Raw genomic sequence first — 12,521 nt, 5'->3', positions numbered from 1 at the left:
CGCAAGGTGTCGTAAACCTCTTCAATATCTGAAATATGCTGGTCCACCCATTTGCTCTTGACCACCATGTCATCAACGTACGCCTCCACATTCCTTCCTATCAAGTTAGCAAAGACTTTGTCGATGAGCCTTTGGTATGTTGCCCCTGCATTTTTCAAATCGAAAGGCATGACCTTATAACAGTATATGGTGGAATCGACCATGAATGATGTCTTTTCTTGATCTTCCTCGGCCATGAGGATTTGATGATAACCAAAAAATGCATCAAAGAAGTTGTATAGCTTATGTCCAGATGTGCTATCCACCAAGTTGTCAATCCGCGGTAGGGGATAACTATCCTTTGGACATGCTTTGTTAAGATCTGTGAAGTCAATGCAGACCCTCCACTTACCATTGGCCTTCTTTACTAAAACAACATTGGCAAGCCAATCGGGCTATTGGACCTCCCGAATGAATTGAGCACTGACGAGTTTGTTAATTTCTTCGTGAATGACCTCCCGACGTTCTGGGGCAAACTGTCTTTTCCTCTGCTTTACTGGTCTGGCCCCTGAGCTAATGTTTAGCATGTGGAGTGCAATTTTGGGGTCTATCCCTGGCATATCCTCAACCTTCCAGGCAAAAACGTCAATGTTGCGAGATAAGCAACAAATAAGTTCTGTCTCTAGGGTGACGTCAAGATCCCGACCAATCGTCACCTTCTTATCATGCTCGAGCTCGATTTTCATCAATTCTTCAACAGGAGCAAGTCTGACTTGTTGCTCGGTCTTGGGCTCCGTCCTCGAGATTTGCATGACATCGTTATTTATTTCCCGAACGCTGGCAACATAGCATTGTCTGGCAGCTGTTTGGTCTCCACGCACGACCCCAACGCCATTACTTGTTGGAAACTTCATGGCTAGGTGGAAGGTAGACCCAATGGCTTTGATCTTGTTCAGGAGTGGTCTTCCTAGAATAGCATTATAGGCTATTGAGACACGTACCACTTGAAAAGATGTCATCTCCGTAACCTATTTCTGGCCAGAACCCCAAGTTAGAGGAAGCTCGACGATACCCTCTGGAGTGATGACTCCTCCCCCAAACCCCTGGAGAGGAGTTTTAACCGCTTTGAGTTGTTGAGATGAGATTCCCATTTTGGCAAAAGCCTCTTGTGAAAGTATATTGGCCACACTCCCGTTGTCAACCAAGATTCTCTTTACTTCAAAATTGGCCACAATTGCTGAGATGACCAGGGCATCATCATGTGGAAGTGATACACCTTCCAAGTCCCTGGTTCCAAAAGTAATATCCTCCAACTTTCCATGAGGCATCCCAGAGGCCAAGGTATATTGTCGGGCATATTGTTTTCTTCCACTGTTCGAGTCTCCTCACAAGGCAATACCCCCAATGATGATATTGATGGTTCTAGCAGTGGGTTGACCATCCCTTTTTTGCTTCAGGGGCTCTTTTCCTACCACGATCATTCCTCGAGCGTTTGTCGTTACCGACGTAGGAACTTAGGAGTCCTCTTTTAATAAGGGCTTCAATCTCCCATTGCAGGGCCTTACAGTTTTCTGTGGTATGCCCATGATCCCGATGGAACTCACAGTATGTGTTCATGTCCCTGATTCGGGTGGTGACCTCATTCTGGCAGGCCATTTGAGTTCCTTTATATCCTTGATCTCCATCAATATATTTGTTTTTGATGTATTTAAATGCGTGAATGACGTCGAGGGAACCTACTGTCTCTGTTTTCTCCGAGGTGGTTCTTGATGGGGGTTTGGGTCGTGCTGTCGTTTATGCTTGACCCTATCATGGGATAGTCCAACCTTTCTCGGGTTTAGTGTCTTCTCCACATTTATGTACTTCTCGACTCGGGTAAGAAGCTCGGTCACTGTCTTTGGCGGACTTTTGGATAACGACATCTTGAAAGCCTCATACTTTATGGCATATGTGAGGGTAGAAACTGCTGCAGTTATATGTAGGTCGGGAATCTGAAGTCTTTCCTTGTTGAACTTGGTCATGAAGTCACGTAGGGTCTCATTTTGCCCTTGTCTAAGTTGCATGAGGAAAGCTGCTGTCTTCCTGATGCGTTTATTGCTTGAGAAGAAAGCAGAGAACTTGTTCGCCAAATTCGAGAATGAGGCTATGGAGTTGGGCTCTAAGGTCGAGAACCAATCCCTAGTAGCATTCATCAAAGTTTGCGGGAAGGCCTTGTACATCACCTGATCCGGTGCGACCTATAGATTCATGACGTTCGTATATACATTAAGATGATTGATTGGATCGGTGGTCCCGTCATATTCTTTGATCTTAGAATACTTAAATCTATCTGGTAAGGGGAATGTCAATATCTCGGAAGTAAAGGGAGTATTGGGACTGAATCTTATTGACCCTTTGTTGCCCTGAAGTAGGCCCACCGTAATTCCTTCTTGAATAATCCTAGCGAGTTCTCCGGACTCCATGGTCACTGATCTCGAGGCCGAGGTCACATGTGGTATGCCTGAGGCCCCTGCTTCGCTATTGTCAGGGACATGAAAACCTCCCTCGGGTGTCGGTGTGGGTGACAGATGCGAATTTCTTTGACTTAGCAGCTGAGTCAGTGTGGTGACATGTTGTCTGAGCTCTTCAAAGGCTCCGGTAGTGACGACTGCCGGCTGGGGCTCTGGCACTTCTGATAATTCCTCTTGAAGAACAGGGATATCCTTAGGAGGAGGTTGGTTTGGAGCGGATGAGCTTGCTGGTGGAAGACCTAAACGTGTGTTTACCATGGCTTTTGGTAGCGTTTCCCACAGACGGTGCCAATGATGCTACCAAAAATCGTACCTGAGCAATTTTGAGCTGGACGACTGATGACGAGCACAAACGTGATCTTTCGGTACCTGAAACAAAGGCGTCGAGGTGTGTCCTCGTTGCCCCTCCGATGCTTAAGTCAGAGAGAGAATATGTACGTAAGGCTATGAATTGAAAATTATGTAAAACGTACCTGAATAATGATTAAGGGATTTTTATTTATAGAGGTAGGTGGTCTGTTCGTACTAGGATTCCGTAGTGCATTTGTAATAGGACAGCTTGATTTTGCAATCTTATACCATTGAGTCCTACGCGAGATAGGAGTTTGAATTGTGGTATAACTGGGATACCAATTATTTAATAGAGTTCTTCTTGGCATAGGAGACATAGGTCCCGAAGACATGTCAAATGACGTTCCACAAACTCTCGGGTCAAGAGCTCGGGCATGTGAAAGACATCCCGAGCACATATATCCCGAGCATACTGATACACAAAATGACGAAATAGAGTCCTCGGGTTTGTATACGTCGGGAACAATATTTGGTAACATCATAGATCAAAGATGAAAACAAAGCTACATAAATATTATCAACTAAATAAAAAATAATAACATGATATCGAAACATCGTTCCGTCTAAAATAGAAACAAAAAGAAAAACAAATCATATACAAGTGAACATTATGCTTGAAAAATGTCACAAATTAACCGGGTAGGTTACCTATTTCGCATCCCATTATTTCTTCTTGTGTTTTTATCTTCTCAAGAACAGCGTTAAGGAGGGTTAGAAGCAATTCTGGTTCTTTAATTGACAATTTCAAACAACAGATTGTAGAAATTGGTTCAAATTATTAACCAAAAATTGGAAAATGAAAAGTATGTAAAAGTGGAAAATGAAAAGGTGTGACTATGTGTCACCTTCGATCAAATATTCGGACTTGATTCGATAGTCAAATTAAAAAAATAAATAGACCAACTTATTCTACTCGTCGAGTAGATCGTCGTAGCATATTTGGAATCTCGAAACCAATTCTGGATGAATGAAAAATTGAGGACCAAAGTTGGAAGAAATGAAGTGTTGCAACTTTTCGAAGTTTTGGCCAAGTGTTGAAACTTTTTTAAAATGATGCATGTTTTGGTCCACATTACTTCATTTGCACCCTTTCTATATCTATAAATAGAACCCTATGGACATGGTTTTGGGTACACCAATTGCATTGAGCATTCATTCTCCTCTTACAATTCTCTCCTTTCTAATTCCATAGCATTTAATACATTTCCTTTGTGGAGGGAAAATTCTGTCAAAAGTTCGTTGGTTTCTTATGATTTGAAGTGTTGCTACCACAAGTTGTGAATCTATTGTATCTTGGGAGACAAGTACCATTCACCGTGAACACCGTAGCGGGGTAATTTGTCTTAAGGAAATAATCCTTATTTTGCGTAATCTTTATACCGAAACTCTGTCCAAATTTTCATTCATATAAATTGTGTTTCGATCATGCTCTTGTGGGTTAAAACTGGTCAAATAAATATATAAAAAACAGCCCTTACATAGCCCTTTTTATAAGTCGTCTCCAACAATCTTAAGACAAATTTTGTGTCTGTGATTGGTTGTGGACAACCATTACTTTGTTTGAATAGTGATTTGTGTACTATTCCTCCACCGATATTATCATCATTTTGTTAAACTTCTATTTGTGTAACAGAAATGACTACCATCTGGATTTCGTCAAGTCAAAATGGTTCCAATAATGTGGTACCACCCGTGGCCATACCGTTGCATAACACTACTATCCCACATGGGAAAAAGTCGAAAAAATTTGCAGGAGTAGACTTCAAGAGGTGGCAACAAAAGATATTGTTTTATCTCACCACTCTTAATTTGGCTAAATTTCTAAAGGAAACTGCACCGGCTGTACAAGAAGGGGAAAATAATCGTGAATCGATTATTGCTTTGGATGCATGGAAACACTCGGACTTCCTATACAAGAACTATATCCTAAATGCATTTGATAATACACTATATGGGGTGTATAGTTCAAAGGAATCAGCCAAGGAACTATGGGATTCTTTGGAGACAAAGTACAAGACCGAGGATGCCGAAACAAAGAAGTTCATTGTTGGCAAATTTTTGGACTACAAGATGGTGGATTCCAAAACTGTAATTAGCCAAGTGCAAGAGATTCAAATCTTGTTGCACGACATCTACGCCAAGAAAATGGAATTGAATGCATCATTCCAAGTGGCTGCCATTATTGAGAAACTCCCTCATATGTGGAGAGATTTCAAAAATTACCTCAAGCACAAATGCAAGGAAATGAATTTGGAAGAATTGATTGTGCGCTTGAGGATTGAAGAGGACAATCGGAAAACCAAACGAAGGCCGATTGATCAAGATGGTGTAAATTTTGTTGAAATGGAACCAAAGGCAACAAACAAGAAACGAAAGGCTCCTAATTATGCACCGCGAAGAGACAATTCCAAGAAGGCTAAGAAGTTCAAAGAAAATTGTTACAACTGTGGTAAGACTGGACATCGTTCAAGTGAATGTCGAAAACCAAAGAAGAATGCACATGGTTGCAAATAACACTCTATCCGATGGACTGTAAGAAATGAGTTTATCTACAGTAGTGTTTGAATGCAACATGATTGGAAATACTAGAGAATGGTGGATTGACATCGGCGCTACCCGCCATGTGTGTGTGGACAAGGGGATGTTCTCCAACTATCAAGAATTGAATGGGGAACAACTATACATGAGAAATTTTGCAAGTTCCAAAGTTGAAGGACAAGGCAAAGTCACTTTGAAGATGACATCCGGGAAAGAACTCGTCCTCAACAATGCCCTATATGTGCCGGATATAAGAAAGAATTTAGTGTCCGGGTCTCTACTTAGCAAGAATGGTTTTAAACTTGTATTTGTATCCGATAAATTTGTGTTGTCTAAGAATGAGATTTATGTAGGGAAAGGATACATGTGTGATGGAATGTTCAAGTTGAACGTTCTTACAATTGTACCGAAGCAAGTTGTTATAAATAAAACTATAAATTTCGTTTACTTGCTTGAACCTTCATGTTTGTGGCATAGTCGATTAGGACATGTGAATTATAAATCATTGCGCAAACTAATGAATCAAAGTTTAATTCTGGTGCATAAAATCAATCCTAATCATAAATGTGAAATATGTGTTGAAGCAGAATTGGTTAAAACACCGTTCCATTCAATACAAAGGAACACAACCCCTCTTGAATTGATCCATAGCGATATATGTGATCTAAAATTTGTACAAATTCGAGGTGGTAAGAAATACTTTGTGACATTTATTGATGATTGTACAAAGTTTTGCTATGTCATTCTTTTGAGAAGTAAAGACGAAGCCTTAGATGCATTCAAAACCTATAAGGCTGATGTTGAAACACAACTTGAAAAACGAATAAAAAATATTCGTAGTGATAGAGGAGGTGAATATGGGGCACCGTTTGAAGACTTTTGTTCTGAACATGGAATTGTTCATCAATCAACGGCACCTTACTCTTCTCAATCAAATGGTGTTGCAGAACGTAAAAATTGAACACTTAAAGAAATGATGAATGCCATGTTAATAAGTTCAAGTTTACTACAGAACATGTGGAAGGAGGCTATTTTAACGGCAAATAGTCTTTTTAATAAAATACCTCTTAAGAAAATGGAAGAGACACCATATGAACTATGAAAAGGCCATTCTCCATCCTACCAATACTTGAAAGTGTGGGGGTGTTTGGCTAAGGTTGAGGTACCTAAACCTAAACAAGTGAAAATCGGTTCTAAAATGATAGATTGCATATTTATTGAATACGCCATTAAGTAGTGCATATCGATTTCTTGTATACAAATCTGAAATACAAGACATACACGAAGGGACCATAATTGAATCAAAGAATGTAATATTTTTTGAAAATATTTTTCCTTGCAAAGATAAGAAAAATACGAGTTCTAATAAGAGAACATATGAAACTACCAATGAAATTTCAAATGAAGAAGAACCAAGGCGTAGTAAAAGGGCTAGGACTTCCAAGACGTTTGGCCCAGATTTTCTAACTTATATGGTAGAGGATGATCTAAAGAATTTCGATGAAGCAATGTCTACACCAGAAGCACCGCATTGGAAAGAAGCTATAAATAATGAGACAGATTCTATAATGCAAAACCATACATGGGAGTTAGTTAATTTACCTCCCGGTAACAAACTTTTAGAATGCATATGGATATTCAAAAAAAATTGAAAACTGACGGATTCATTGATAAATATAAGGCTAGATTGGTTGCTAAAGGATATAGACAAAAAGAATGAGTTGATTTCTTTGATACCTACTCACCCGTGACTAGAATCACGTCGATAAGGTTGTTAATTGCAATTGTGGCAATACACAATCTTGAAATTCATCAAATGGATGTAAAAACAGTATTCCTAAATGGTGAGTTAGAAGAGGAGATTTACAAGAAGCAACCTAAAAGGTTCATTTCTCCTAACCAAAAACACAAAGGGTGTAAACTTGTTAAGTCCTTGTATGGATTAAAATAGGCTCCTAAATAATGGTACCAAAAGTTTGACAAAACAATGTTGTCAAATGGATTCAAGATCAACGAATGTGACAAATGTGTATATATTAAACATACACCGTATGCTTATGTAATTGTATGTTTATATGTGGACGACATGTTAATAATGTGCAATAGTCACGAAATGTTGTTTAACACCAAAAAGATGCTAACAAAGCATTTCGATATGAAATATATGGCTGTGACAGATGTAATCCTAGGATTAAAATCTCTAGAACGCAGGATGAAATTGTACTTTCATAATCTCACTACATAGAAAAAGGATTTAAGAAGTTTGACGTGTTTGAGGAAAGTCCTGCTAGAACTTCTCTTGATCCGAGTATGCACTTAGTCAAGAATACGGGAGAAAGCATATCACAACTAACGTATTCACAAATAATTGGCAGTTTTATGTATATTACAAATTGCACTCGACCGGATATTGCTTTTGTGGTGAATAAACTTAGTAGATTTACAAGTAATCTAAACCGTGATCATTGGAAGGCTTTGACGAGGGTTCTAAGGTACTTGAAGCACCTTAACCTATGGATTACACTTCACAAAATATCCTACGGTACTAGAAGGATATTGTGATGCAAATTGGATATCCGATATGAAGGATTCCAAGTCCACTAGTGGTTATGTATTCACCATTGGTTGAGCTGCTGTATCATGGAAATCAACAAAGCAAACGTGCATAACTCGATCAATGATAGAATCTGAGTTTATTGCTTTGGACAAAGCTAAAGAAGAAGTAGAATGGCTTCGAAATTTCTTAGAAGATGTTCCATGTTGGCCCAAGCCAGTACCTGCGATAAGTATACATTGTGATAGTCAATCAGCAATTAGAAGGGCTCGAAGCAGCATGTATAATGGTAAGTCTAGACATATTCATCGTAGACACAACATCATTAAGCAACTGATCTCAAATGGCGTTATCTCCATAGATTATGTGAAATCAAAGGAGAATATTGCGGATCCACTTACGAAAAGTTTGCCTAGAGATCAAATGTGTGGCCTATCGAGAGGAAAGAGATTAAAGCCTACTACCTTATTGTTTTTGCAATGGTAACCCTACCTTGTTGACTGGAGATCCCAAGATCTTGGTTCAAAGGGACAACTAAGTTGTGAAAATTCCATGAAGCACTTAGGAAATTAGAATTCCTAACTCATTCCTATGATACTAAAGTGCTTTCTGCAGAGTGAATATAGGCTAAGATTATCTTTTAATGATTCCTATATCTTGATTAAGTCAAGTGGAGTAGGGCAGAATACTCTTAATAGGAGGTCACCTATGTAAGTGTGAAGTGGGGCTGCTTCGATAAGAATTGTTTCAGGTTTGAATTCTCTAAACACTTATGAAACCAAGAAGGGTTTAGGGCCAAAATGAACCAAGTCATGAGAACTAAGTACAGAATAAGGAAGATATCTGTGTGAGTACTATTGTCTTGACTTACACCAAAGGTTGAGTGGTTCAAGACCTATGGTTCACCAATTAGCTGAGTAAGTCCGATAATATTTCACTAAGGGAAGTTCAAAGCCAGAAGTCACCATCCCTGATACAGTATTTTTTCGCACTCTCTCTACATTACATCATATCATCGCATTTGCATATGCGTACCCGAATTTCCATTCATGTGAGGGATTGTAGGAATTGGTTCAAATTATTAACCAAAAATTGGAAAATGAAAAGGTATGACTATGTGTCAATTTCGACCAAATATTCGAACTTGATTCGATGGTTAAATTACAAAAGTAAATAGACCAACTTATTCTACTCGTCGAATAGATCGTCATGGTATATTTGGAATCTCGAAACCAATTTCGAATGAATGAGAAATTGCGGACCAAAGTTGGAAAAAATGAAGTGTTGCAACTTTTCGAGGTTTTAGCCAAGTGTTGCAACTTTTTTAAAATGATGCATGTTTTGGCCCACACTACTTCATTTGCACAATTTCTACATCTATAAATAGAACCCTATGGACATGATTTTGGGTACACCAATTGCATTGAGCATTCATTCTCCTCTTGCAATTCTCTCTTTTCTAATTCCATAGCATTTCATACATTTTCTTTGTAGAGGGGAAATTCTGTCAAAAGTTCGTCAGTTTCTTATGGTTTGAAGTGCTGCTACCACAAGTTGTGAATCCATTATATCTTGGGAGACAAATTACCATTCACCCTGAACACCCTAGGGGGGGCAATTTGTCTGAAGGAAAGAGATAACTTCTTGCCTTGGATTATTTTTCTATTTCTACTCCTTCTTAATCCTTGTTTTGCGTAATCTTTATACCGAAACTCTGTCCAAATTTCCATTCATATAAATTGTGCTTTGATCATGCTCTTGCGGGTTAAAACTGATCAAATAAATATATCAAAAACCAACCTTTACATAGCCTTTTTTATAAGTCGTCTTCAACACAGGTTTCCAGTCATTATATACAGTCTGCTGCTTTTTATTGGGCATTTTTTGATAAGTGATGCCCGAATTTCCTAGGCTATGATGAAAAATCGAGGCCCGTTTAACTTCATAGGCTATAAGTCTAGGATTGAAGAAATAAATCCACACCACAATTGAAGTAGTCCAATTATGTTGGGTATTTAGAGGTAATCAGCCCATTAGGTTAGGTGCTCAATGCCCAACTTGGAGGTAATTTGAAAATCACATGAAAGATAGATAAATATAATCATTATCTTTTTCCAACCATTTTATCTCATTTTTGAGCTCTATCTTTCAGTTTTGATTTAGCCTAATCTTGCAAGATCTTTTGGAAAACCTGTTTCTTTCTTGAAGCCAATAAATTGGAGACTCTTCTCTTCATTCGATACACACCAAAAATTGAGAGAAAAACCAAGAAAGAACTCTCCCTGATTTGTGCAAAAACACGACACCTCCTCTGACTTCTTTGTGAATCTATCTTTGTAATTGATAATGACCTTCAAATTAGAGATAATTTTGTGGTGTGGATCAAGTTTCTAAGCCTAATCTTAAAGAGAAAAACCGTTCTTCAATTTTATAATTTTTTGGTTCTTGGTTATCTTCCATTTTTCCTTTGCAAATCCTTCACTAATTAATTGATGGTTCGATTTGTAGGTAGGTTTGCTACACAATTGGTACCAGAGCAAGGTGGTTGTAAAAATTCGACCAAATTCTGACCAAAAACCAGCAGAAATTGGTAGAAAATAAACTATCCAAATTTTGTAACGAAAAACCAGACCTGCAAACGCGATTTTCCAACTATCCAGATTCCATTGGTGAAACGGAGACCAGGGTTGAGACGTGCAGGTGGAGGCGGTTCTGGGTATGTGGCGTGTGACTCCGATGGCGGTGCGTGATGACGCGTGGCAGCGATTTTCGACAAACTCCCTTCTGTCAGTTTGCTTATTTTGATCCTTTAAACGCATTGATATAGTTTATTTTCTATTTCAGGTTACACAGAAAAAGTTGGTTATGTGCCATTATCTGTGTAATTTTAAGTGAAATTATTTATTTTCCTTTAGATTGATTTGTTGAACGTCGTTGCATTATTTAATCTCATATTATTTTAAACTTGTACTCAGACTCTTATTCTAGTTCTTCCTTTGATTTGAGAACTTGATTCTCATGAAACCCTAGGAGTTCTAGAATAGCGTATTGTTGTGAAACTATATGAATCTTGTTACTCTGTGAAATTTGTATGACCTGTGACTTTTACATATCTAAATCTGTGTTCTGTGTATTTTTTGGTAAAATGTCAACACATCACTTTGAGTTGAGTGTCTTTAATGGTAAATAAGATTTTTCAATTTGGCAACAAAAAATGAAAGGTATTCTTTTTCAACAAAAAGTTTCTAAAACTATTGATGACCATTCTCCTGCAAACTTGACTACTAAAGAAAAAGAGAATATGGATGAATTGACATACACTTCTATAATTTTATACTTGTCTGATGCGGTATTAAGAAAAGTTGGTAAATTAAAATCAACTTAAGAACTTTGGAAAAAATTGGAGGAACTTTATGTGTCTAAGTCAACTCCAAACAAACTTTTTCTACTTGAAAACTTTTTTAGCTTCAAAATCGACTCTTTAAAAGATTTGGATGACAATTTAGATGTCTTAATAAACCCATGCAAGATATTACTAATTGTGGTGAAAAAATATCTGAAGAATACAAAGCGATTATTTTGTTAAATGCTATCCCTGGCATTTATATAGAAGTTAAAAATGCTATTAAATACAGGAGAGATACTTTAACATCAGAAATTGTCATAGACTCGTTAAGAATTAAAGAAATGAAAATGCGAGCCGAGAGAGTCGAGAGAAAAAGTGGTGAGGTTCATATGATGAGAGATGGGTCTCGGTCTAGGACCCGTGACAACCAAAGTGGATACGCATCTAGAGTAAAAAGAAAAGTAGACTTTTTTATCTAGGTCAAAAAGTAAAACTAAAGGTAGAAAATGCTATGAATGCAGTAAAACTGGATACTTCATTAAAGATTGTTATGTTGAGAAAAACAAACAAAAAGAAAAGATTCACGATGAGGAAAATGTTATTACATATTCTGATGAATTTTGTGAAGTTTATGTGTTATTAAACTCTGAACCTAGTGAAGTAAATTTGATTGTGAAATCACATTTAAATGAATGGATACTTGATTTTGGTACATCATTTCATGTTTCATCATATAAAAGACTGGTTTGAAAATATGCAAGAATCTGAAAATGGACATGCTATTTTGTGCAATAATCATGCATATAAAATTGCTGGCATTTGTGATATCACACTAAAATTTGACATTGGTTATGTGCTTAAATTACATGGAGTCAGATATATGCCTGAAATGTCTAAGAATCTTGTTTCAGTAGGAACATTAAAAACTGATGGTTTTACTGGTAAAATTGGAAACAACATTCTTAAAATGATTAAGAGTGCTCTTGTCACCTGTAAAGGTACCAAAAGAAACGATATTTATGTGACCACTGCTGAAATTGTTAAAAACTCCTTTCCTCTATAAATTTGACCAATAATGATGACACACATAAGTGGCACAATAGATTAGCTCACATAAGTATGAAAGGACTTAAATTGGTAAATGATAAAGGTATATTTGAAAATGACTGCGTGTCTAATATGCCTTTTTGTGATCACTGTGTACTTGGCAAACATCATAGGTCATCTTTTTCATGTGGCATGC

At 37.6% G+C, this 12,521-nt stretch overlaps 2 protein-coding genes across 2 annotated transcripts in view; both read right to left on the bottom strand.

The window, feature by feature from the left end:
* Positions 1–998, bottom strand: part of LOC111411151 — a 4,117-nt gene extending 3,119 nt beyond the window's left edge. Inside the window, exons 1-2 of the mRNA XM_023041710.1 lie at positions 495–998; positions 18–434 (exon numbers count right to left, since the gene is read on the bottom strand). Of these exons, the coding sequence (XP_022897478.1) occupies positions 18–434; positions 495–998 (921 nt within the window). The remainder of the gene's footprint in view (positions 1–17; positions 435–494) is intronic.
* A 9-nt stretch (positions 999–1,007) lies between these two features.
* On the bottom strand, positions 1,008–1,635 carry LOC111411150. Its single transcript, XM_023041709.1, has 2 exons — positions 1,482–1,635; positions 1,008–1,363 (listed from the first exon to the last, which is right to left on the bottom strand). Exons 1-2 carry the CDS (start codon positions 1,633–1,635, stop codon positions 1,008–1,010), a joined length of 510 nt encoding a protein of 169 aa, XP_022897477.1.
* Between the last annotated feature and the right edge of the window lie 10,886 nt (positions 1,636–12,521).

This window comes from Olea europaea, chromosome 15 (genome assembly GCF_002742605.1).
Source record: "Olea europaea var. sylvestris chromosome 15, O_europaea_v1, whole genome shotgun sequence".
NCBI classification, from domain to species: domain Eukaryota; kingdom Viridiplantae; phylum Streptophyta; class Magnoliopsida; order Lamiales; family Oleaceae; genus Olea; species Olea europaea.
Note: the sequence above shows the minus strand (reverse complement) of the source record. Positions and strands in the feature narration are given on the sequence as shown.